Source organism: Electrophorus electricus, chromosome 23 (assembly GCF_041902795.1).
Source record: "Electrophorus electricus isolate QZ-2024a chromosome 23, ASM4190279v1, whole genome shotgun sequence".
NCBI classification, from domain to species: domain Eukaryota; kingdom Metazoa; phylum Chordata; class Actinopteri; order Gymnotiformes; family Gymnotidae; genus Electrophorus; species Electrophorus electricus.
This window is the reverse complement of record NC_137519.1, coordinates 11,428,066-11,452,500: the sequence shown is the minus strand read 5'-3', so window position 1 is coordinate 11,452,500 and position 24,435 is coordinate 11,428,066. Positions and strand designations below refer to the sequence as shown.

Below are 24,435 nucleotides of genomic sequence, written 5' to 3'. Positions count from 1 at the left end.
TGACATTATATGAAGTACAAACCTTTCATCAGGCAATCATTATATAATGACTGAGAGGTTATTATATCAAGCATCATCAAGCATTTCTTTTAGCAATATATTAAATCCTGCAGCAGTGGGTGTTGTACAGAAATCCCAGTAGGCCACAGGGTTTACTGCTCACATTCGTGACTACAGACAAGATGGCCATCACGTTCAGAATCTCTTCCCAGGCCCCGATGTTGCGCGCCTTGGCTGCCACAGGTCTTCGGAACTGTGTGGTGAACTTCCAGGCGTCCACCCTGACCTCCAGGATGTTGTTGAAGAGAGCAAGCAGCGGAGCCAGGGGGAAGGACGCCACAAACAACGTGATGAAGCCAAACTGGATCACTGTCAAAACCAAACGGCAATGACTGTCCCACAAATGCTCAGTCTGCCCAGACAGCACCCTCTGGCTGCTGGGAGTAATTCTATAGATAAAAAGCTATGAGACATAGCAGACCTATTGCATCAAGTCAGAGTCTACTATTTACACTAAGCTTAGTTTACCTGTATAAAAATAAAAGTGTGTCAATTCACTTATACACATGTGCATTCACTCTGCTTTTAAATTTCCACTAAACTGTAGGCAATTACAACAAAGTAACACATCAGGATAAGTGAGATCATACCCATCTCCAGATACTCATAGAAGAGGCCGAACTGGCCGAAGCTCTGCAGGTCGTGGTCCTGTTCCCATCGGCTGTACTGGCCTTGCGGGTGGCTCCGCCCCTTCCTGCTGGACCACCAGTTCTTCAGTAATCTGCGATCAGAGACACGCATGCCATTACGGGTTCTTACTGTATGGCTAAGAAACCAAATAAGCATTCGGTGCTGTAAGGGCCAAGGCCTTTGGGGCACTCACGGTAGCAGGGCTTCTTGGACATTCCCCACCAGCTGTTTCCCGGCCATGACGATCACCAGCTGTGTGGTGAGCTCTATCAGACAGCCTCCCGGAGCACACTACAAGGACACAGCTCACTCAGGTCAATACTGCAGCACATGCCACTGGAAGAGCGTATGCATGCGACCGAATAATCCTTCAGTAAACGGATGGGCTCAAACTGAATGGAAATTGCATCTGACCCAAAGAGGTGGTGTACTGTTTTAATAATGCGTTAAAGGAAACCCTTGAATGCAACACCTTTATGTCTGCTCTGCGCATGCTTACTGGCTTTGTAACAAGTAGGTAACAAGCAAAGGACCGAAATCAGTTAAACAGTTGGCAAAAGGTTCAAAATGACTGTGGAGGCATTCAAGTAATGCTTTAAAACCAAATGTCATTAACAGCTACGGTGCAGCTAATAGGTTCCAGAGTGCATTAGCTGTGGTATTTTAACAAATGTTAAAAATCACTAGTATAACATATGGTTCACGCTGAAAGCCTTTCAAGGAGTGTTTTGCTATTATGATAACTTAAGCACGCATGTACATTTAGCTTAGATGTAGACATAAATGGATATGTTCAGAAGTTGCAGCATTTAGGGTGCATATGAACAATACACTGAATCATTTCAACCACAATGAACCAATTGCAAAATGATCAAAGTCTCTGCATGTAAGAGTGTCCTATGGCAACTCTAAAAACGTGGTAGCTCAGTCCATAAGGTACTTCACTAGTAATCAGAGTGCCAGGTTGCCAGTTCCAGCCCCGTTACTGCCAAGTTGTCATTTTTGGGCCCTTAACCCTCAATTGCTCAAGTTGTAATTGCAAGTCACTTTGGATAAAAGCGTCAGCTAAAGGCCATAAATGTAAAAAGGACAACTGGGATGAGACTTTGCAAATGAAGTGAATTTCATATGAAACAAGCTAGGATGATGCTTTGCATGACGTCGATTATAAACCTGTTTCCAAAAAAGTTGGGATGCCGAGTGAAATCTAAATAAAAAAAAGCAGATGTGCCAGTCATTTAAAGTTGACATTTAATTGAAATTAATACAAAGATAATATATTAAATGTTGAAACAGAGATATCCTTTTTGAATTTAACGCCAACTGCATGGATGCTACATTTTCCAGGCTAAAGAGAGGGGCACTATACAGCTTGTTATGAGTACACGGTTCAAAAGCAAGTATCGGTGAGGGTATGGGACTGCCTTAGTGCACATGGCATGGGTAACTGGCACATCTGTGAAGGCACCATTAATGCTGAATGATCTATACAGGTTTTGGAGCAACATGCTGCAGTCCAGATGGAATCGATTCAAAATGGGAATATACTTTTCAATAACAACATCATCATTTCTCAGTTTCAACATTTGATATGTTGTATTGGTACTATTTTCAATTAAATATAGATTTGGGGAAAATGATAGAAAAGGGAAAAATCTAAATTCTGTGTGATTATATTGTACATAATCCTTTTTTCCTGAGGTACTGGATACTTACAATAACAGCACTATAATGTATCATATAGAATAGAGGTCTCTATGCATCAACCACAAAGCAGTCACAAACGTTTGCTTCTGACACACAGTCCTAAGAGTTTAGTCAGCATTCAGTCCTCATATGAGGGATTTACGCTCCTGCAGATAGCAACAGTTGGATGTTTTAGGATATACCTTCAACTTTTTAAACAACTTCAACATACAAAAAATAACCAGTAATTATTGTCCGGTAAAATGTTCACGCATGTTCAAGTCTTCAAGTTGAAGACAATAGTGGCAAAAAGTCGGAGACAAATCTCACCTCCTCATTTCTCAGTTTAGTCCAGTTGCCGAACATGTAGGAGTATTTGCCCGGATACCCCACGAACTTGCCTTTGAAGAAGGCGACATAGAAGCAGGAAGAGTAGTAGTTGACAAACTGAAACATGAACATCTTCATGGTCAGCTTGTTCTCATACTCCAAATGGGTCTTGGGGATTTCTGTGAGCCAAATCAAACAGAGAGGACGCAAAACAATAAAGGAGTCACTAACTGCATCAACTAAAACCTCTAAATGATGACGCGTTCACACAAACGACGAGACGCAACTCAAACTGTGTGGCACATCTTGCCTGAACATACAAAGCTTTGCTGTTATGAGTAAATATTCCCTCTCAACAACTGAAGGAAATAACTTTTTAGATTTTACTCAGTTTTGCATACTCCTGAAATTTCTTAGTATGTGTGTTCATTTTCTTTTAGCACCAATATCTAGACAAAGCCAAAAATATACATAAACAAACTAAATAACAAAAACAAATTGTCATGGCACGGCCCCGTCCTCCTGGACGCCTCCCTGTGTGTGTGTTTGTGTGTGTGTGTGTGTGTGTGTGTGTGTGTGTGTGCGCGCATGCATGCATGGCCACACCCCTCCCGTGTATCACACCTGTTCCTCATTTTACGATGATACCTTGTGTATATATAAAGTCCTCTTGTTGTTTGTTCTTTGTCGGTGTTTGACCCCATGTAAGATGTGCATCAGCTGCTTTGCTGTGCGACTGCCAGTTACGTGCTCAGTAGTGTTCGTGTTCGACATTCTTCATGTTTTGTTTTTAGTGTGTTTTAATAAACGTCTGTGCATCCTGCCTCGCCTCCCACATAAACAAACAAAATGCTCTAAAAACAATGTATAGTTTCTTGCAGCAGTGATGTAAAGCACGGTAAAGGACAACATTATTAAATCATTTCGATCAACATTAAGATGACAGCTCAGCTTTACCATACCCATATCGGTGATCCAGATGGCAACGTACTCATAGAAGAAGTTGAGGACGAGGATGATGGCAAAGTTGATGCAGGACGCCGTGATGGAGGTGGCTAGCTGGGGCGTGATCAGCGGGCCCAGCAGCTGGATCTTGCTGGTGGGGCTGTCCTTCATTAAGCTGGCAATAGCGGCATACACAGCTAACCTGTACACTATCACCCCTATGACACAGGCCACAATCATGCACGTCTTAGGAACCGAGAGAGAGAAAGAGAGAGAAAGTAAGACTATGGTTAGTGAAGAGGCTTTCTTTATTCTTTATTTTTGAGATTTTATTTTAAGGTTTTGGTGCTGTTGGGACGCATCTGTATTGCTTTAGTACTGGATGAATGAGTGACTCACCCAGAACAGAACTGTGGCTCCAGACACGCAAAAGCGTGCACACTTGCTGGTAAGAGGCAGGTATGGCTCCATTTCCTGTTAGCAATCAGAGTGTGAGTGACATTTACACAAGCACCACATACTTACTGGATAGTCTCTGTGCAGCTAATACCGCAGGCATTTAGAACAGATCATCCTTAACTCTGAGCTGCAAGCAAGCCCGGCAGGTGCTTGCGTTTGGCACTTTAAAACATTACTGCGCTGCTTGCGAGCGTGCACACGATGGGTGACATGGTGAAAAGGGGTCACAGTGTAGCGTGGCACCTGCGTGATGCGGTTGCGTCGGCGGCCGGTGCACTTCAGCTCAAATTCGGGCCTGATCTGCAGCTGCTGTTGCTCCTCCTCAAAGTCCACCAGGTCCCACTCATACTCCAGCCTGGCCTGCCTTCTCTTCCACAGCTCCAGGAACATGGTGACTGTGAAAGAGAGAGAGAGAGAGAGAGAGAGATGGAGAGAGGGAAGAGTGAGTCGAAGGGGTGTGCAGAGAAAGGGAGTGAGAGTGGGACATTTCACATTATAATAAATGAAGCTGGGTAATGAAACACACCCATAAAGCACATCAATAACCAACAGTAATAAAAACTATTTGATTGCCTATTGTCACTGAACAAATGCAGTTTGTGTAAATTAACTTCTTGTGCCCACTGTAATTATTGGGAGAAGGGTGTTCCAAAGCCTGTAATTAACATTTCCATCATCCATCATTTGACAGATTACAAAGCCACATTGCAATGCTACACTTTAAAATTAAGCAAATTAATTTAACTGACCCAAAAGAACAAAACAATCTGATAAATGTTTATTAAATTAGGCTTGCTTCTTCCAACTCATTTATAAACTTTTTCAATGTGAGTTTATCATTCATAAACTTGCTCACCCTCTAAGGATGAGGTTATTAGCCATCTGGTATTCACATTGTGCTACAATGCAATTCCACCAGCAGGTGGCACTATTGGCACTGATTTTCAGTGCTATGAGGACACACACTCACCCCAGATTCCCATGAACATGGCAAAGAACACAGTTCCTTCATTGTCAAACATATGGGATTGCTGGAAAATGAAAAGAGAAACACTGCAAGACATGTCACCAAAATGCAGTAACATTCAAGAGAATATGGTCAGCCATACTGAAGCAAAACACAAAACACAAAACGCCATTCAAAAGGCTAGAGTGGTTACTGAGACAGGAAAGGATGTGTTCCAGGTTAATAGCTGTGCTGGTCACTGATGTCTTTACTTGGCCTTCCAACTACAGGAGCAAGGCCTATATGTCATATTTAAATGCCCCAGCAACTGGCACCGAATGAACTTCAACAAATATTCAGTCTCTCAGAGACTACCTGCCTGACTGCACTATACTCGCTGTAAAGTTTCTTGGAAGAGGGATAACGCGGTGGGTTTTTTTTTTTTTTTCAGGGAGTTGTTCCGGGCCGTTCAGTTCAAGTGAAGAGAAATCTGAATGCTTCAGCAAACCAACACATTTTGGACAATGCTTCCATCTTTGTGGGAACAGTTTGAGGAGGGCCATTTTCTGTTCCAGCATAACTGTGCCCCAGTGCACAAAGCAAGGTACATACATGCATGGTTTGGTGCAGAGGAACTTGACTGGCCCAGACAGAGCCCTGACCTCAACCCCATCAGACACCTTTGGGATGAACTAGAATGGAGATTGTGAGCCAGAACCTCTCAACCAACATTAGCGTCTGACCTCACAAATACTCCCCTGGATGACTGGGCAAAAATTCCCCCACAGACCCACTCCAAAATCTCATAGACAGCAATACAGAAGAGTGGACGCTGTTCTAACTGCAAAAGGAGGGGCCAACTCCACATTAATGTTTATAGATTTAAAATGGGACATCCTAAACGCTGTCCTAATATGTTTGTCCATGTAGTGCACATATAGACCAATGTCCAAAAGCCAGGGTACTGACCGGGCATGAACAAATAAACGGGCTAACTCACCAAGGATGACAGACAGGATGAGTTAAGCTTCCAGTAGGAGCACTTCTTATCACACAGAGGACACATGATAATCTTCCCACCAATATCAGGGTCACAGATCTCCTTACTAAGACAGAGTATGCGTTATGCTGTTTTTAGGTCATTTGGGTAGATATATCTTTTCCAACTTCTAAACTTTGAATTAAATTAAGGTAGGGAAGCAGGATCTTAATTACCTATGCAAAACATCAGTAATGTATAACTCCATGCTTACACTTAATATAGACCTGCTAATCAAATCCACTAAAGGCAATGAATGTGATTTATAGAACGTAGGTGTTTTTTGTTCTCAGCCCAGGAGGCCGAGGACAAATGAGCAGAATTACACGAACCTCGTCATGTTATTACCAAAGGTGAGCAGACCGTAGACAAAGCAGATGACTCCCACAATAGCTGAGAGGAACAGCATTTCTGTGTAGAAGCCCAGCCAAGCAAAATAAATGCCAATCTTCTCACCATAGTATTTCCTGTTGAAGACATAACAGGAAATGCATGACATTGCGTCAATACTATACGATGCAAGGCCTGAATTGCAGCAACCTGCTTTGTGGCACCATGCAACTATGTGCACACCGGCACACTCAGGGGTTGGACAAAATGGAAAATGGGAAAAGCTCCTAACAGTACATAAAGATCAAGGGCTGTGAGCTGCAGGGACACCGTTTACATTCAGAACCGCTTCAGTCCATTTTACTGCCATTACAGGATCAGTACTCTATAGCGGACCACTAGACAACAGTGTGAAATGGACCCTCTGCTATTCTTCATGAAGCAAAAGCCTCTGGTGTTGTGAGGAATAAAAGGAGAAGGGAAATGTAATGTGTGCTTTGTGCTACAGAACTTTCCAGCAAAGCTCAATGACTAGATCTTGTGACTAAGGAATCCATGGGGAGGCATCTGGTGTGATTTCCATATTCATGAAGAACTTGTTAATGAATTTGATATGCAGTATGGGGGGCATCATCATCCCGGAATGCAAGGTGAGTGTTTGCACCATAGCGTGCACCTGGTTATTCTCCCATAAACAACCACTGGTTTCCCCACAGTAGACTATATACAATTCAGTTTTGTGAAGCTCAGGACATTTTTTGCTGCGGCTCGGTAACTAGGGCACTGATTCAGTTCTGTTGTCATTTTGGAGGTTGTAGTTTTATCGGGTTCAGCAACTCTCAAGTGCCCATATCCGATTCTTTTTCCCCCCATGACAATTGTGTAATACAGATGCACCTGTAATTCTGGCTCCAACCCACAGGCATCATACTGGTTTGAAAATCCTAATCAAAGTTCCCACTGGCCCAGCTGACACAAACGTTCCTTCTTTTACAGCTAACACATATTACTCATTGGCATTCAAACAGCTGGGAAGCTCCCTTTGCTGCTTTTTTGTCTATAGTGAGTCTTAAGACACCTATGAATGTGTTAAAATCTAACTAACGGGGCAGTGTTAATTTGCTTTAAAAAGCAAAGCGGTTCCATGGTAAATTCTTTCCAGCTATTAGCTGTATTAATAGCATTTCCATGTGTTTGAACCTCTCATCATTCAAAACCTCTTAGCCATCTCATAAAAAAAAAAGAAAATGTTTTGGAGAGAAAAAAAGGGGGGAAATGTTTCATTTTATTGAAATGTTAACCTGCAATAATATTTTTCTTCATTATTTTATATTTACGTCATATAATATTTTCACAAATATACACACAGCTTATAATGTCTTAGGTGGCTCAAGAGTCAAGTCCATTGGATTGCATGAGAGAGCCTCCCACCTGATAAGGTTGAGTGGTTGCTCCTTGTAGAAGGAGAGGAAGCGTGCCCAGTGCTTGTAGAGGTGGTACCTCTCACTCTCACATTCTTTTGCCTCCTTCCAATAGCTACACTGTGGAGTGAAACAAGAATGTGCAGTGTTCATTAACACGTGCGCGCACACACACACAGACACACACACCACCCACACACACACACACACACACACACACACACACACACACACACACACACACACACGAGTCTGCCGCGAACAGAACAGCAGGGGCTGTCCTCCTGGTGTGAAGGGCGCTCGTACATCGTGAAGCGGGTAGGCCGAGGTGTAGGTGCCATTGTTCAGCAGCCGCTTGATCCCGGTCTTGTCCTTCTCTTTACGGTCCTCCTTGTAGTACGGGCAGCGGGTGAGAATGTAATAGACCTGCCAGAGTGATGCAAAGCAAACAACAATCTAGCTACCATCACTAGGCCTTGCTCAGCTGAGACAGGAGCCATTATTCTACTGTTTGCCTCCAGGATTTCCCACTCTGTGGAAGACAGATTAATTTCATTTAAAAGCTCCCAAGTACTAGAACAGTGCTTTGGAGAATTTGTAGGTATGCCAGCTCCCAGTGTTATTAAATATAAATAAGACATCTGTTATTTAGTAATGCTATTTCATTAATGTACTTTATAATGCAAACTTTAATATTTTATATGTAAAGCACTTTGACAGTTTGGACTTTGAAATGAAAAGTACTTTATACATACAGAAAATGATTATTATGATTATTAATCATTTGACTGGGAAGAGCACATTCCTCCCAGTGCAGTCCCGACACCCACCCACGATGCACCGAGCCTACGAGTAACTGTATCTGCAGGTCGGCCTTGGGGTGCGTGCACGCTGACTCACGATCCTGTTGCGGGTGGAGGGGGGGAAGAAGGTCTCCTGGTTGCCGATGAGGAAGAAGTCGACCTTGCTTTTGTCGAAGGGCGCGGTGAAGTAGTTAGGCTCGGGCTTCATGATGTGCGGGGGCAGGCGGAACGGGCAGGTGAGCCACGCCAGAGGGACGTCCCGGCCCTTGGGGATGTCGTCGGCCTTGAAGGGCACTTTGATCTTCAGCACATCGGCGTACGTTGCCAGCACTTCCCACGGCGCATGGATCTTCAGGTAGTAGGTCTTGCCATCATCCGACTCCTTCAGGCCCAGCGGCCGGGAGAGGGAAGCAGTCAGGCAGAAAGAGGGAAAAAGGAGTCACCTGATTAATAACATAACGGATGACCACAACATAACTGTAAAGCATGATCAAGAGTTCATATGATACATGAATGTTCAAAACATAATAATTGCACACAATATAAACATATGAATATCAGTAAGGAAAAAAAACCAACAACTAATAATGAGTGTTCGTCAGAGCTACGATTCTATGCATTTGAGATCAGAAAAGTCTCTAAAAGTGTCTGGGCATAGCAAGTGGACCGTTTGCTAATTGTTCTATAGGGGGCATCTGTGTATTTTAGTTCAGAATCTCACCCATTTATCCTGAGTCTCCAGCATCAGACCAGCCTTCTGGAGGTTGGCTTCGAATTCTCTTCTCCTCTCCTGCAGTGAATATGCGACAAAATACATGCATACACAAGCACACATGTATACCCAATTATATAGTATTAAACTTTTAAGGTCTGATTCCACTGACCCTAATCATTCAAAAAAATATTTATAACACACACTCCAGTACACGCATGCATGCGCACAGACGCACGGATACACACATTGTTAAGGCTGTCCTTCAGTGGCATAGAGGCCTAAACAACAAAACATAAAACAAACTTCCGACTTTTGGTGACTGTCATTTTACATTCTTTCCCTTTATATGAATCCATGTAGCCACTCGGTTTCTTTAAGGTTAATATCATTACTAAACATTCTTGGGGTTTGTTCCAAGCAGAGGCGCAGCTGATACCACATGATCATAATTCAGCATCAGTCTTAAAATAACTGATCAGTTGGTGCTGCTTGCTAATAATGAAAACATGCGGTCATGTTGGCCCATTGTGGACAAGTATGCCTCCTCCTGCTCCATGTTGTATAGAGCCCTTGGGAGGAACATAAATGTTCCGATACTCTGTTCCTGGAGCAGGTAATGTAATAACATGAAAGCAGCTCAGCCAGCAGCAGCAGGGGCGTGACAGTGTTGTACATCAAAAGAAACCAGAGCTGCAAGTTTGTGGACACAAACAAGTCCCACAACCGGGCTAGCAGACTCTTCCAGTGAATTAATCTGCCTGAATGTGAGAGGGTACTGAACAGATATCAGCCCACGCATTATGAGAAAATGGAGGGGGGGGGTGTCTCATTTTTGATAAAATAACTACAGAGGTGTTTGAAGAGGTGAGATTCTCTGCATGTGGTGGCTCTGTTGCACACAACTGCTCGGTTTTCCAATGGATCCACTTGGCAGTGGTAGCGCAGTGGTTAAGGTTCTTGATTTGTAATTGGAAGGTTGCTGGTTCAAGCCCCACCACTGCCAAGGTGCCACTGCTGGGCCCCTTAACCCTCAATTGCTCAAGTTGTACTCAGTCATAATTGTAAGTCGCTTTGGATAAAAGCATCAGCTAAATTCTGCAGTGCAGAAGCCCATGATGGCTGGAGTGGAAACAACCCAGAGGTCTTGCTGTTCAGATGGCATAATCACCATTTGTCATGTGACAAGTGCCTGCAGTTTCTCAACCCCCACACACCATGGATCAGCATCAATGCAACCTATAAACTGCAGATGCAGGGGTGTGCTTGTATGACCACATGCAAATATGATCACATAGGATATGTTTCAGTGGGTGTTGTCACACTGTTTTCCACCACTGCATCAGGAACATACCGCCTTCTTGTCTCCATCTTTGTCATCAATGTAGGACAGGACAAAATCAATGCGACGCTCACCATCGCTGAAATACACGGAGTCCTTATTATGCCCCAGCTTATGAATCTAAAAGAGGAAAAAAGAGCAAGGTTAAAGTTGAAAATACACAAACATACACACAGATTGGTCCATTATATAAAATATGACATCATGTGAAGTTCTCAACCACACACACACAATCATCAAAACTGTCACATAGCAATGCCATTATATTGCCCAACCCTGGTCGGTACATAAAAATTAAAAGTATGCCCAGTGTCAGTACTATCAATGTAACTTACCTTAAATGCACCACACTGGATTTGAGATCTCCATCCATTTCACATTTAACACAGATAATGACCTGATTCTACACTTTTAATTTACCAGTAAATAAACAAAGAACCAGATGTAGTCTAAACTTGTTTTTGTTTTTTCCTAGACAAGAGACCTGCATCGGCCCTGGTTTCAGTGAGACATAATAATGTTGATTATTAATATCAACCACGAGTGACTTAATGAACAGAGCAGTTTTAGTAGAGTGTAATACTCTGCAGTAATGTGATTGTCCATATAACATAACATTGTGTGTTTATGAGCCAATAATGTCTTTTTTTCTTCTCTTCACACCAGCATTCAAAAAGACACCATTAACAGCTGACCATACACATGGTTATGTTAGATAAACCACTGTAACATAGTGCTGAATCCTCAGTTGTACATTATGCTTTTTATACCTGAAACCACAAAACCATACTGAACTTTTCACTGTGTTGCTGTAGCTATTACACAATCCTTCTCCTGTGTTATTCCTAAACTTCCCAATAAGAAGGAAACACAGCCAACAAGCACTCCCCGCTGTGTCACCAGCCAAGTAACCAAGTCCCTGGAAAACCAAGCAAACAGGAACAGGACTACAGAGTTAAAGTTCCATGTTGCTAATAAACACAGAACACAAGAGGCAGGTGGGTAGGCAAATCTGCTGTAACCCAGATTCAAATTAATCCTGGTGTGTCTGCACAGGTCTTCAGTGGAGGTTGGTTTTCATACAACACTCCACAAACAGCTGTGATGCTGCATGCTGAATTTTCATAAATGTGTGCAACCACAGTTAGCCTGCAATGTTCAACATTGCTGACCCTGGTAATCTAGTGTGGGAGTGTCTAAGAGTATGTCTATGAGTGTTTCCTGGGGAGGGAGTGTCTATGGGTGAGCTGCGATGGGTGTTCCTAACCCCAAGGAATCAAGCGCCCATATGGCCAGCCAATGAAAACTTTGATGATGATGATGAAGAAGAAGAACACTGTTAAACCTATTTCTTAAGCATTCATAGGTTTTTGTAATTTTATCGTTGGTCATCAAAAATGGCCATTTTGAAGTTGTGGGTGTGTTTGTTGCCCACTGATTTAGTGATTATCCAGTTCCAGGATAGCTGATTTGCGGCTAGTCACTGGAGTTGGCTTATGGGGTAAAAATAATTTTGATAGTTAGGTAAATCTATTAAGTAGGTAGTTTGTTGAAAACAGACACACTCGACCCCAGTACAGACACCCTCGACCCTAGTTCATGCACCCTCAAGCCCAGTGCATGCTCTTCCTAGTGTCGAGGCAAGCATATCTACCAACACTGAGAAAAGTGTGTCAGGTTGTCAGATACAGCAAACCTCCGTCCTGCACAAAATCCAAACACAACATCCTCCAGCTCAGTCGTGTCCACTGCTCACTTAAATATAGACAGCCCATCAAAGCCAATTTTAAATATGTATCCAAAGCACCCATTTAACCTAGCCACTGGGGGTGTATGTATCAGTGCACCCAAGCCTGGGTAAACAGGGAGGGTTGCGCCAGGAAGGGCATCCGGTGTAAAAATTGCCAAAAATCAAGTATGTGGACCAAAGTCATGTTTACATGCCGGATCGGTTGAGGCCCAGGTTAACAACGACTGCCACTAGTACTGTTGGACAAAATTGTGCTATGTTCAGTCAAAGGAAGAGACGGGGAAAAATGTCTTATAGAAGAGACAGAGACAGAAGGGTAAGTAGTTGGAAGTAAGAAAAAGGAAAGCTGAACGTGGGTACCTATGACTGGTGAAGGGAGAGAGCTAGTAGATATAATGGAGAGGCTGACATGTTGTGTATTCAAGAGACGTGGAAGGGGAGTAAGGCTAGGAGCATTGGAGGTGGGTTTAAACTGTTCTACTGATGTAAACTGATGTAGATGGGAGGAGAAATGGAGTGGTGGTAATCTTGAAAGAGTACGAAAGAATGTAGTAGAGGTGAAAAGAGTGTCTTATAGCACTAATGGAGTGCTGATGAATGTCAACAGTGCATATGCTCCACAGGTGGGTTGGGGAATAGAGGAGAAAGAATATTTCTAGAGAGTTAGAGGAAATGATGGTGAGGGTACCCAAAGAAGAGTGTTGTAATTGGAGCTGACCTGGGCATGTTGGTGAAGGAAACAGAGGTGATGAGGAGGTGTTTGGTAGATAGTGTTAAGGACAGGAATAAGAAAAAGGAAGAACACAGGGTGACATAAGAGCAGAGGAAGGTGTACACAGGTGGACTATATCCTTTGCAGGAGACGCAGCCTGAAATAAATTAGAGACTGTAAGGTGGTGGTAGGGGAGAGTAGTTAGACAGCATCGGATAGTGAACTGTAGGATGTCTATGGCGTTGAAGAGAAGGAAGAGAGTGAGGGCAGAACCAAGGATCACATGGTGGATGTTAAAAGAAGACGACTATGGTATGAAATTCAGGGAAGAGGAGAAACGGCCAATGGGTGGGTAGTGAGGGGGTGCTAGAGAACTGGGCAACAACCCTAAAAAGTGGTGAGAGAATCAGCTAGGAAGGTACTTGGCGTGACGTCTGGACAGAGGAAGGAAGAGGCTGGCTAATAAAAACTGGGATCTCCCAAGAGATGAGGAGAGTAGACAAAGAGATGCAACGTAAGGCAAAGATGTATGGCAAGCTGTATGAGAAGCTGGACACTAAGGAAGGTGAAAAGGACATGTACTGATTGGCTAGATGGAGGAAGAAATGGGAAGGATACACAGCAGGTTAGAATGATAAAGGATGCAGAGGAGAAGATACTAACAGATAAGAAGAGTGTGGAAGAAGGTGAAAAGAGGGGTTGATGAATGCAGAAAATAAGAGCGAGGACAGGACAGGGCAAGATGGAGACAAATGATCAGCTGTGGCAACCCCCAACAAGAACAGCCAAACAAAGAAGAAGATCCAAAGCACCCATTTGGACAAACTGTGTGATGCTTGTGTGTAGGCTGGTGCCAGTGTTGACTAGAATATTCTGTCTTGCATGATGCCTGCTTTTGCTTTGCCTTCACAAATTTGGTGTTTCCAACTCTGAATGAGGGGACATATTCACAAAATGTAGATACAATATTTAGCATTGGTTTCCCTAAACATATCTCTAGAATGCCTCACGTTCGACGTTTACATGGCAGGAATATCAGCATTGCTCAAATACAGTTGAAAGTATCGTGGAGCTACTGGGTCAAACCCAGATACGAAAGAACATGTAGCATGTTAAAAGCATAGGACAAGGCATTCAGTTTCTCACTGTAAATGAGCTAGCTCTCCATGGGAACTGTCAGGGGGACACGGATGTGGCAGATCCTTTAATCAGACTGACTCCCCTGAAGTTTGCAATAAAAGTGATGGCACCAAGAATAGCAGTAACATTGAGAACTTGTCAATAATAAGATATGTCTGCTACTCGATCTCAGAAGAACATTTAATGGGCTTGATTGATCTGAGTCAGCTTGGTGCTGAATATGAAGCAAATATGAATATGATGCTGAATATGAACCAAATTCACTCTCATCTCTGTGACCTGGAACACAATCCTCCCAATTTAGTGCCTTAGTGTTATGCATTCAGTGATGAACGGTGGTGTGTAGACTGCTCCAACAAAACGCAGGCAAGGACATTCTGTAAGTGCACTGCTACAACTACCAACTCCACCTGGCAGTGGTATGTGCGATGCAATCAGATCCTCTTGCAAAGAAGTGGTTCATGGAATGCATTCTGCCACAGGTGTTTGCTGCACGGAGGTGCAATACTCTCAAAAGGTTACTAAAGGCCATTGTTGACAATGAGGAAAGTATCATGAGGTTTTTGTCTGAGGTAGCAGAGGTCGACACTGGTCCCACTGATTGCAGTACAGAGGCATGAGGGCTTCTGACACAGTGAAACAGACAGAACTTCTTTGACATTGGCATACTTCTCCTGCATGTGCATGGTGCATTGAAGCCATCCAGTTCAAATCAGCAGTCACAAACAGTGGAATTATGAACTGCAGGGGAGGTGGTGACCACTTCACTGGGGACACTGAAAGAGATAAGACGTGGCTTGTTCTGAGAGAAGCATTTTTTTCAAATGTGGAAATACTAAGGAGGAGGATTGCCAACTCACGGCTTGACAACAGTATTGTCTGCTGAACTATTGTGCAAGGTCACCCTGATGGCCAAACTAGCACACTAGCAAAGTCCTTGAAAACAGCAATGTTTAGCATTCTTGATAGAGCTACTGTGGAGATGGAGACAAGATTCTCCCAAAGAACTGTTGATTTAATCAGGGTCATACATTCTCCTAGCAAAATCAGCATCTTTTCTTGACAACTCTCTCCAAAGCCACTTCATATGCCTGCAGGACCAGAGAAAAGTAGCTTTGCACAATTAAACTGCTGTGGTGAAAGTAAACATTGCTCAATAAATTGATCGTGTAAATGCAAAAGATCTTCTACGTTGTCCTGCTTTCTCACCCCTCTCCACTAATGCTGCAGGCAAGCAAAAGAGATTTAGTTATTTTGGCACATGAGAAATTACCACAAAAAACGGACATAAATCAGTCAGTTAAACCTAAAGATCAGTTTGCTAACCAAAGAGAGGTTTCTGTAATCAATTTATTTATGCTGGAAACTGGTATTGTCATCATATGTTTTACACACACACACACACACACACAAATAAATACATAAATAAATAAATAAGTAAGTAAGTAAGTAAGTAAGTAAGTAAGTAAATAAATAAATAAGTGTGTGTATGGTGTATATCAGTTTAATTTTTCCCCTCTCTCAGAGAAAAGCCCTCAGACCAACCTATAAAAATTGTATGCTGAAATTGTTCGTTTTGCTTCTTCCCTCAAAGTTCACATATGCCCTTGTTTACATACCCTATTTAAGAGCAGCAAGATTTTTATTGTTGCTCAACCAAATAATCCAAATGCCCACCCAAAGCTGATGTAAAAAATAACATACACTACTGGCCAATCAGATTTCTGCAAACATTTGCCAGGCTTTGATTGGCCAACCCACACAAAACACAAATGGTGCATGCAGGAATACATTCTCTAAGACATGTTGAAGTTCATCCCATTTTAGAAGTGTGGATGCTACACATCAAATCAAGTATTGCGGGTGGAGACCTTCCACACAGAATTGCATAAAACTATTAGGGGTTATCAGATATTGACAAAATATATAACATGGCATTCTGAGGAGGCATACTACATTTGGTGGGAATCGGCCAATGGGGAGAACAACAATTGTCATTTAGGTGTAAACAAGGTAAAACTAAAATATCTGTTGTTTTGCTTGAAATAGATGAAGATAATGGTGCTAATGCAGGTTACATCATAATCAGTGCAGGCTATTAGAGTAGCACAGCAAATTTCTTAGCTTTTTATACCATTAGCAGAAACTCAATCAGCAGATGTTCTTATTAGATGCATAACGAAGTGCTAGTTTGTAAATGTTAAACATGTTAACTTTTATTTAAAACCTGAAGTTACAAACTCTTTTCACCAGACTTCCACAAATCTAAACTCCAAATATTCTTAACATACCAAAATGTTTTATTTTTATTTTTTTTACAATGCCTAGTTAAGAGTAAACCATATACACCTACTCTTTCACTCACTTAGTCCAGTCACAACTTCACACACTTCAAAACATTAGTTTAAATCCCTCTACTAAATCTACTTAATATAAGTCAATATGATTTATTTAGGTTAATGAAATTTAATGCCTTACTATAAATCTAGACTTGCTGGGATGTGTGACATCTGAGGAAGAGCGTGAATAACTATTAGATGTAGCTGTGCAGTCATACTGGCATAGTTAGTACAGGCCTTTGTAAAAACAAACAAAACAAAAAAAACCTCTTCTGTTTATTCTACAGCAGTATGCCAAGCATCGTCTCTACGCGCATAACAATCATTATAACACTGTACATGAACCAGACCTCAGAAAGTTACCAGCTTTCCGCATTACATGCAAAGCACCAGTTTGCGCATTTTAAAAGCCTTGACTTATCGTTAACATGTTGCTAACTATTGTTTACCAACCCTGCACAAATTTGTCCTCCAGATATTTCGAAAATTGACACTGCTTAGCTCAATCTACACCACACTTCAAGCAGCCCGCTTGTTCACAACAACTTGCTGAAGCCCTATACAAAGTCTATAGTCTATACAAAGTCTATAGTCTATAGTCTATACAAAGTCTATAGTCTATACAAAGTCTATAGTCTATAGTCTATACAAAGTCTATAGTCTATACAAAGTCTATAGTCTGATCAGTATGAATTAGGACTTTACCGTCAGTGCAATCGTTTTGTTTTTTCGTTCCAGTCCACTCGCATGTCATTAATGCATATGGATGGGATACATACTCTGCACACCACGCATATGCATTATTATAATGCATTGCTAACTGTAAAACAAAAAAACATTACAAATTTTGTTGCTCAATGTTATTACTACTAATACTAATTACTACTAATACATCAGAGCAGTGTTTGCAGATGCAAAGTATTGACCATGGGTCATTTTATGACTGCATTGATCAAAAGGAGCCCTTGTTCTGAACCCAAATCCTTCTGTGGCACGACTGCTCAGTAACTGTAGGAAGCACACTGACCGTCATAACATTTCTGTAAGCAATAATCAGGGATTTTTGTACAAATGGCAGATTCTCACAATCTGAACTCTACGAAAATGATAGAACTGCTATAATATTAAGTAACTGTAGTAATAAGTATTAACAGTTCATAATGTAATTATAACGTTTACGCTTAATAAAAAGAAGCTTAAGTGCTCCGCTTAAGTTTCAGTTTAAAATTGTCTCCATTTTTTTCCCAATATTTATTTTATTTTAAAAAATATTTATTTTTATCTTAGTATTCTTCTAAAAAGCTAAAAATGGACAAGAGTAGGCATAATATCTGAAATGCACTGAAATAAACAGAAGTGAGCAACGGCCAAAGAAATAAAAGAAGAATGAACTATAGAACCTCATCGATTTTTACTGCTTGGCGAGGTTGCAGCCAGAGGCAGCGTTTCCTCATAATCATACTTTTAAAAGGAGCCATCATGTTCTGACAAGGGAGGCACCAGAGCAGCAATCACTATACAAATCATTTGACCGATGTGAGTAAACAAGCGTACACAAACAAAATAAACTGGCTAATAGATATGTATGCTTAAATATGCCTACATAAGCGGGCCCAAAATAAAAAGCCATCAGGAATAAGGTGTTTAAGCCATTAGAGAAGAGCGCTTCTACAGGCCTGCACACGTACACAAAGACCTTCAGCCAGATACAAATGTACAGCGCACAGACAGACAGACAGCGCACCAGCAAAAGAGATATTTCCATTAAATTTCCTCAAAGGAGAAAGCAATTTGCTGATTTTAGCTCTTTCCAGCTCATAACCCTTACAACAGTATATGAGCAAATTTGTCAGTTTACTGAACTGACTCCAAAAAATGTGAAAGGTTTATTCTAAAAATAAGATAGAATCAGCTTTGCATTTACTGGATACAATTGTTTTATACAAGTCCGAAAACTTCAGTTGTGAAGAGAATAATAATGATGTGGTAACAAAATACAGTCACCTTCTTCTTATTATTAATACAACATACAATATATTCATATTAATATAAATTACAATCTGAGATTATATACAGAATGATGCAAAGTAATAAAAACACACATCAACCTATGATATTGGTGCAACCAAAATTTAAATAATAACTAAAATGTTTTAAAATCTAGCTTCTAATTTTTACTGAGCGATTCAACCTGGTACACAAGCCTTGTGTAATTACGAAATGCAACACAATCATGTAAATCCAAAGACTAATTCAAAATGAAATATTCGAGTCTAAACGCACACAGGGCCTACAGTCTTCATGCCACTCACTCACCTGTTGTGTAAACATGAATTCAATTTGCATACCTCAATATGAGCTGGCATGTTGCCTGTAAACAGTCCTAAGCTGGTATGTTAAAGCAAGCATTCTTGCGGCCACATTAGCAGCACCGAAAGCCCGACGCCCACGCCACAGATAAGAGCTTAGCTGGCTACCTCCACTTGATGGAGTACCGAGTTACAGCCAGAGGGACAGACCTTCATACGCTGCTTATCCTGCAACCAACTAAGCATTTTAATACTTCTCGTATTAAATTAGGAATTGTACAGTTTATTTTTAAGACGATGCAGAATAGAGAATGCAGCTGCCTCTCCTATCATGGCAGTTATTTTTAGCTTCATCCAGTTTCAACCAGTAATTCACAGCAACTTGCCACTTGTGGGTTTGCCCAACATAGCTCTTTTGCCCTGTCTCCTGAAGCCTGTGCACTTTGAAAATCAATCTTGTAGGTCTAAACAACAAATTTGTTGACACAGAAATTCCAAAAATTTGGAAAATCAGTCTGCTCCTTTTATCTACTTATGTATTTGTCTTATAAAATCATTTATAATAAATTTCAGGCAAATTCGTCTGAATAACACCAGCAGCAATACAGAACTAGAATACAGCAGTACACTGGCAGCAACCTAAATATGCCTATCTTAATGGAGGCTCTCATTACACAAAGAGCTTACCCCACAGAGCCCTGGCTATGAGCAATCACAGACAGTATTGCCAGGCTCCAGACAGCACCATTTGTGTGTGTGTGTGCTTCTATATACGTATACTCGGGACACGCATTCTCAAAGGAAATGCCTCCAAACCCTACCTCTTCACACAGAATTAAATGGAAATTAAATTCATAATTTCAAAATTCTAATTCTTTTATCGGCTCCTCAATAAACCAGGAGGTTGAAGATAACTGATGACAGGAACATTGGGTCAAATGTTGGATGTGCTTGAAGTGGACTGTTGTGAGTCATCTTGCTTGGAAAGAAATGCTGATGATAAATGTACTGCGCAGTGGTAAGGCGAGAGGCATTTCAGAGCAGCTAACCTAATCTAGCCTGCCAGCAGACATGCAGGGATAACTTAATCCAGAAACCAAGGCCAGAAATCCCCATGAAATTTCAATGAATCAGACATAGGAGGATGGGCTCTGTGAACTGTGTATGGCGTGGCCATGTAAAATAAGGAACCACTGTCCATCCACACCCCACAAACTCACAACTGAAGCCAAGAGGGCCGTTAACAACAAGAAGCTGTGGAAACTTCCAACCTAGAGAAAATACTTAAAGGAACAAAACGTGGGCACATATGTGAGGGGTGTCACAGGATAATGAATGACGGGGGCCAGATTCGTCCAGAGCCGACTCTTTTGCAATAATAAAAGCCACCAGGAAGATGCTGACTTGAAGTCAGTAATTCGCCACATACTGAAAATTTGATTTTTACATTTTTGCTCGTTTCAAAGCTTGTGAGAAGTGTGTGAATGAAGTGGGGAGTGTTTCGCTTACCTCCTGGAGGCCAGGGAGTGACGTTCCTCTGTCTGAGGCAGAGAGAAGGATGCCATTGTTATCTGTGAGGAACACAACCAGTTAGAGACTTGGCAAAGCATGTGCAGAGCAAACTTTATCGCAAGATGGATGAGCCATCATTCAGTACGCTCCGACACCTCAGATGATCTTAACACTACAACACTGTTGGTGCAATGTGTTAAAAACGTGTCAGAATCCCTCATTATACATATTTTAGATGGTTAACAACAGAGCACTGATGCTCACGCAGTCAGTGGGCATAACAATCCTTAAAAATGACAGTCTCTCCCCCGCAGACGGTATCACAAGCCTTGCACACTAAGATAAAAAGGTGCAGCACTGAATCATTCAAATACATCCTAAACACATTTCCTGCTAAATGTTAAAGTACAGAAAAGAACCAACAGATGCAACAAGTTTTAGGTTCTAAAAGTCAAATGTCAAATACAAAGTCTCTGAAGAGTCACAGGAATACACTTTTTCAGCTGCAAAGGAAATGAGGAAAAGACCAGGCTAAATTCACCTCGTGTCTGTCTTACTATCGGTCTGTTCTCTTAGATTAAATTTGAGCACAGTCTGAGAAGATTTGTAACATCTTAGCTTGTAGGGTACAAGATTTGTGGGAACACAAAAGAAGGGGATGCAACGTGTATGGTTAAATCTCAATAATGCTGTCTAAACTGCATAGTCACCTCAAATTTGTTAAGAATCTTTTTAGGAGACTTCCTGTCCACAATTGATTTTTTTTTGCCAAATTTCTTAGAAATAAAAAAGCAAAAGAAATAAATAACAGCCTGTTGGCACACATTCTACTATCTTGTTAAAAAGAAACCTTCAACACCCAGGCTTTTTAAAAAAATAAAACAACTCATTCCTTCTTGTTTTCAACATTGTCCCACAAACACAGCACACATGAGTAACCGCCTGGCTCATCACTGACTGATGATGGCGGAAGGCATTGGAGTGTACTTCCTGTGAAGAGGGGTGGTGGCCTAGGCTGTGCGGGCTGCCAAACACACACACACACACACAAAGACAAAACCCCGTCTCACAGATAAGCACAGCCTGAAGATCAGGAAACTCAAACACACACACACACACACACACACACACACACACACACTATGAATGCTGTAAATGCAAGTAAGAAAACACTGTTTCAAACTGTACAATGGGCATTTAGTATGTAAAGTAGCCTACACACACCAACACGCCAGGTGTGAAGTGCTGTATGTCAATGACCACACTACTGAGTGGGTCCTCAGACCTAGGCGGCAGAGCGGCGTGGGTGGGAGTAGGGGAGAGATGTTCCACGTCAGCCGTCCAAGGGCAGCTGGTTCTGTGTGCTGTGGGGGGAAAAAGCCACAGAGACAGACTGCGGGGTAAAGCTCGGGCTGTCCCTGTCCCAGCTACCCCTCGCCCCGACAGCAGGACAAGCAGCACTCTGGCAGACTCAGGAGACATCTCACAAACGCACAAATCAGGCCTGGGCAAACGACAAGCCAGCACGGCACACAAGCGCATGATTACCACTGGACGCCAGAGGCTGAGGTGAAGTAGTGGGGTCCACACTGAAAACAAGAAGGCAACGAGACAAAATTAGGCAAGGCATGAAAGGGAAAAAAAAAAAAAAGACGACGACATTACTCGTCAAGCACGAAACGCCAAACGGATTTGCAAAACGGAGCCCTGAACAAAACAGACATGAATAGAAGTGATTAAAGCAAACAGATGGAGAAATTAAAAGAGGAGAAAGAAGGCGGATAAACAGCCTTCTCGCTGGGCAGACAAGAGCGTGAAAGGGCGTGGAGCCAAGCGGCAGATGGACAGACTGATGGCACACGGAGGCACGCTCTGTCCATACCTGCCAGGAGAGTCTTCCTGTAGCCAGTCAGCACTGCAAAACCATCTGAACCAGGGAGATGTCATGAGACAGAGAGGAAGGGTGAAAGAAAAGGGAAAAAAATTGAACATATTGGTCGAATCCTAAATAGCAAAATAGCAATGAAACACAATGTTAAAAATAGACAGGAAAGGAAGCCGATTATGCTAATAGGTCTTGCAATTTTTCCCATGAGTCCTGGGTAGATTCCAGTTTAAAGAGCAAGTACTGGAGGACAGTCAACAGGTTTGGAGAGCTCTTGTCTAAAGTAATAGGTTTGTCCTGGTCACTGTAACGGTACTGCAGGTGCTGCGTGCAGCCAACACAGAGCTGATTACACATGACACTGGCACTCGTGTTCTGGGTGAAAACAAAGCTTTTCAATTCATGAACATTTGGTGCTCTTGAGCGTCAGCAACTTGGGTTTAAAGACGGATGCCTGAGAGTTCAAATCCCTGTGATGTTTCAGTCAAACCTGAGCAGCTGTGTTCTTTAGGAGTTAGAGAATCCCCTTTCAATGTCCCAGGCTAAAAAAGGATTCTATCTGCCATTAATAATAGTGCCACAAACTGAGCAATTTCTTTTGAAAATGGTTTCGCTTGGTTTTGAAATTACGCGATATCCCTCCCCCAAGACAAACACAGTTTCAGGGTGATATAACAGAATAACATTGCACAGCACTCTCGATATAGGACCCAATGCCACCAGATATGTCAGTCAAGGACGCAATCAACAACTAGGAACTGAAAATAGAATGCACCCTTAATACAAGCCAATGACAACACTCAAAACCACCAGATCACTGTACTTCCCCACTTTGGGCAAGTGTTTGTTAACAAGATTATTCAATCATACACAAGACTTTAAAAAAATGTTTTATTTTGCTTTTTTTTTTATTTTAGTTTTTTTACATTTTTATCAGACAGACACAATGACTCCCCATGGGACCCTATTTAACAAAGACAGGAAGACTGGAAAAAACAAAGTTTAAACAGGCGCTGAACCAAAGCCATTGGCAAGCCACTCATGTTTACACAGATGTCATATTTTCCAGCCTGTAATATTAGAACTTGACGAATGCACATGATTGTTGGATGGTTATTCTCTTTAGAATAGAAAAGTATATTAGCATTCTGAAACCCTAATGATTAAAAATGTGCAGCTGTCCAACAAGGACATTAACGCGCTCTCTCTCGCTTACAATTTCTTTAACCAACTTCTCTATCAAATTGCTCCAGGTAAATGCTCTTGAAAACTTCTATATATAAGGTAACCTTGGTTAGTGGCAGGCAGAGCATCTTCATAGTCTGCAAGACCGACAGAAGTAAATCTTTGAGAGAACATCCAGTTGTGCTCCTATGGATTTCTGGATTTCTGCGCAATGTTATCACTGGTCAGGGCCCAGGAAAGAGTTGCACTCATGTCCACGGCTGCTAGGTCCCAATAGGAATGCCTGGTCCCCCTTACTGTTATCGGTCCTGGTGGCAGTCCCATTAAGCAATCTTCACGCGTTTTCACTCACACAGGTGAACACATGCCTTTCAGTGTCTTTCGTACTAGCCTGAACTTGTTTGTTTGCCATGACAGAATTTCACAAATGCCACAGCAGAAGAGACCCCTGCGAACATACAGCAGTAAACCTTCAGTGATACCAAACCCATGAGCTCAAAGGCTTCGGGCTTTTATGCTTTGTCTCGTACAGATCTTCAGACCATCTGCGTAACCATAGAAAGGTGAATTCCTTATCCTTATGCTAGAAACAACATATAAATGTGGTTAATGTGAGGGGAACTTCAAAAATTATTACTGACAATTTTAACTTTTCTTCTCTCCTTTATCCGTCATACGGATAAAGTGCAAAACAGAAACGTTAGGTAGGTAGTGAGCCTTATTACCAGAGTAACTCACACTCACTCTCTCTCCTGAGATGATGTAGAACAACCTCAAAGCCTTTCGCTATAGTAAGAAAATATAAACATAAAAATATTGCAACATTCTCTTTCTTTTAAGATATCAATTGGATATTTTAATGACTTACTGTTAACCTGGTAATATATATTATTTTCAGAA

At 41.8% G+C, this 24,435-nt stretch overlaps 1 protein-coding gene across 4 annotated transcripts in view; it reads right to left on the bottom strand.

Moving 5' to 3' along the window:
* Positions 1–24,435, bottom strand: part of ano5b (anoctamin 5b) — a 34,349-nt gene that overhangs the window by 4,230 nt on the left and 5,684 nt on the right. The window contains exons 2-18 of one of the 4 annotated variants that reach the window (XM_027017690.3): positions 22,348–22,392; positions 20,463–20,524; positions 10,716–10,823; positions 9,371–9,439; positions 8,747–9,031; positions 8,153–8,272; positions 7,857–7,966; positions 6,428–6,562; positions 6,057–6,162; positions 5,081–5,141; positions 4,354–4,505; positions 4,051–4,125; positions 3,669–3,897; positions 2,707–2,885; positions 884–981; positions 651–781; positions 164–369 (exon numbers count right to left, since the gene is read on the bottom strand). In XM_027017690.3, coding sequence (XP_026873491.2) covers positions 164–369; positions 651–781; positions 884–981; positions 2,707–2,885; positions 3,669–3,897; positions 4,051–4,125; positions 4,354–4,505; positions 5,081–5,141; positions 6,057–6,162; positions 6,428–6,562; positions 7,857–7,966; positions 8,153–8,272; positions 8,747–9,031; positions 9,371–9,439; positions 10,716–10,823; positions 20,463–20,524; positions 22,348–22,392 — 2,171 coding nt within the window. Of the gene's footprint in view, positions 1–163; positions 370–650; positions 782–883; positions 982–2,706; positions 2,886–3,668; positions 3,898–4,050; positions 4,126–4,353; positions 4,506–5,080; positions 5,142–6,056; positions 6,163–6,427; positions 6,563–7,856; positions 7,967–8,152; positions 8,273–8,746; positions 9,032–9,370; positions 9,440–10,715; positions 10,824–18,960; positions 19,115–20,462; positions 20,525–22,347; positions 22,393–24,435 lie in introns of those variants that run through there. The other 3 variants (XM_027017686.3, XM_081706077.1, XM_027017688.3) reach the window with 3 other exon arrangements.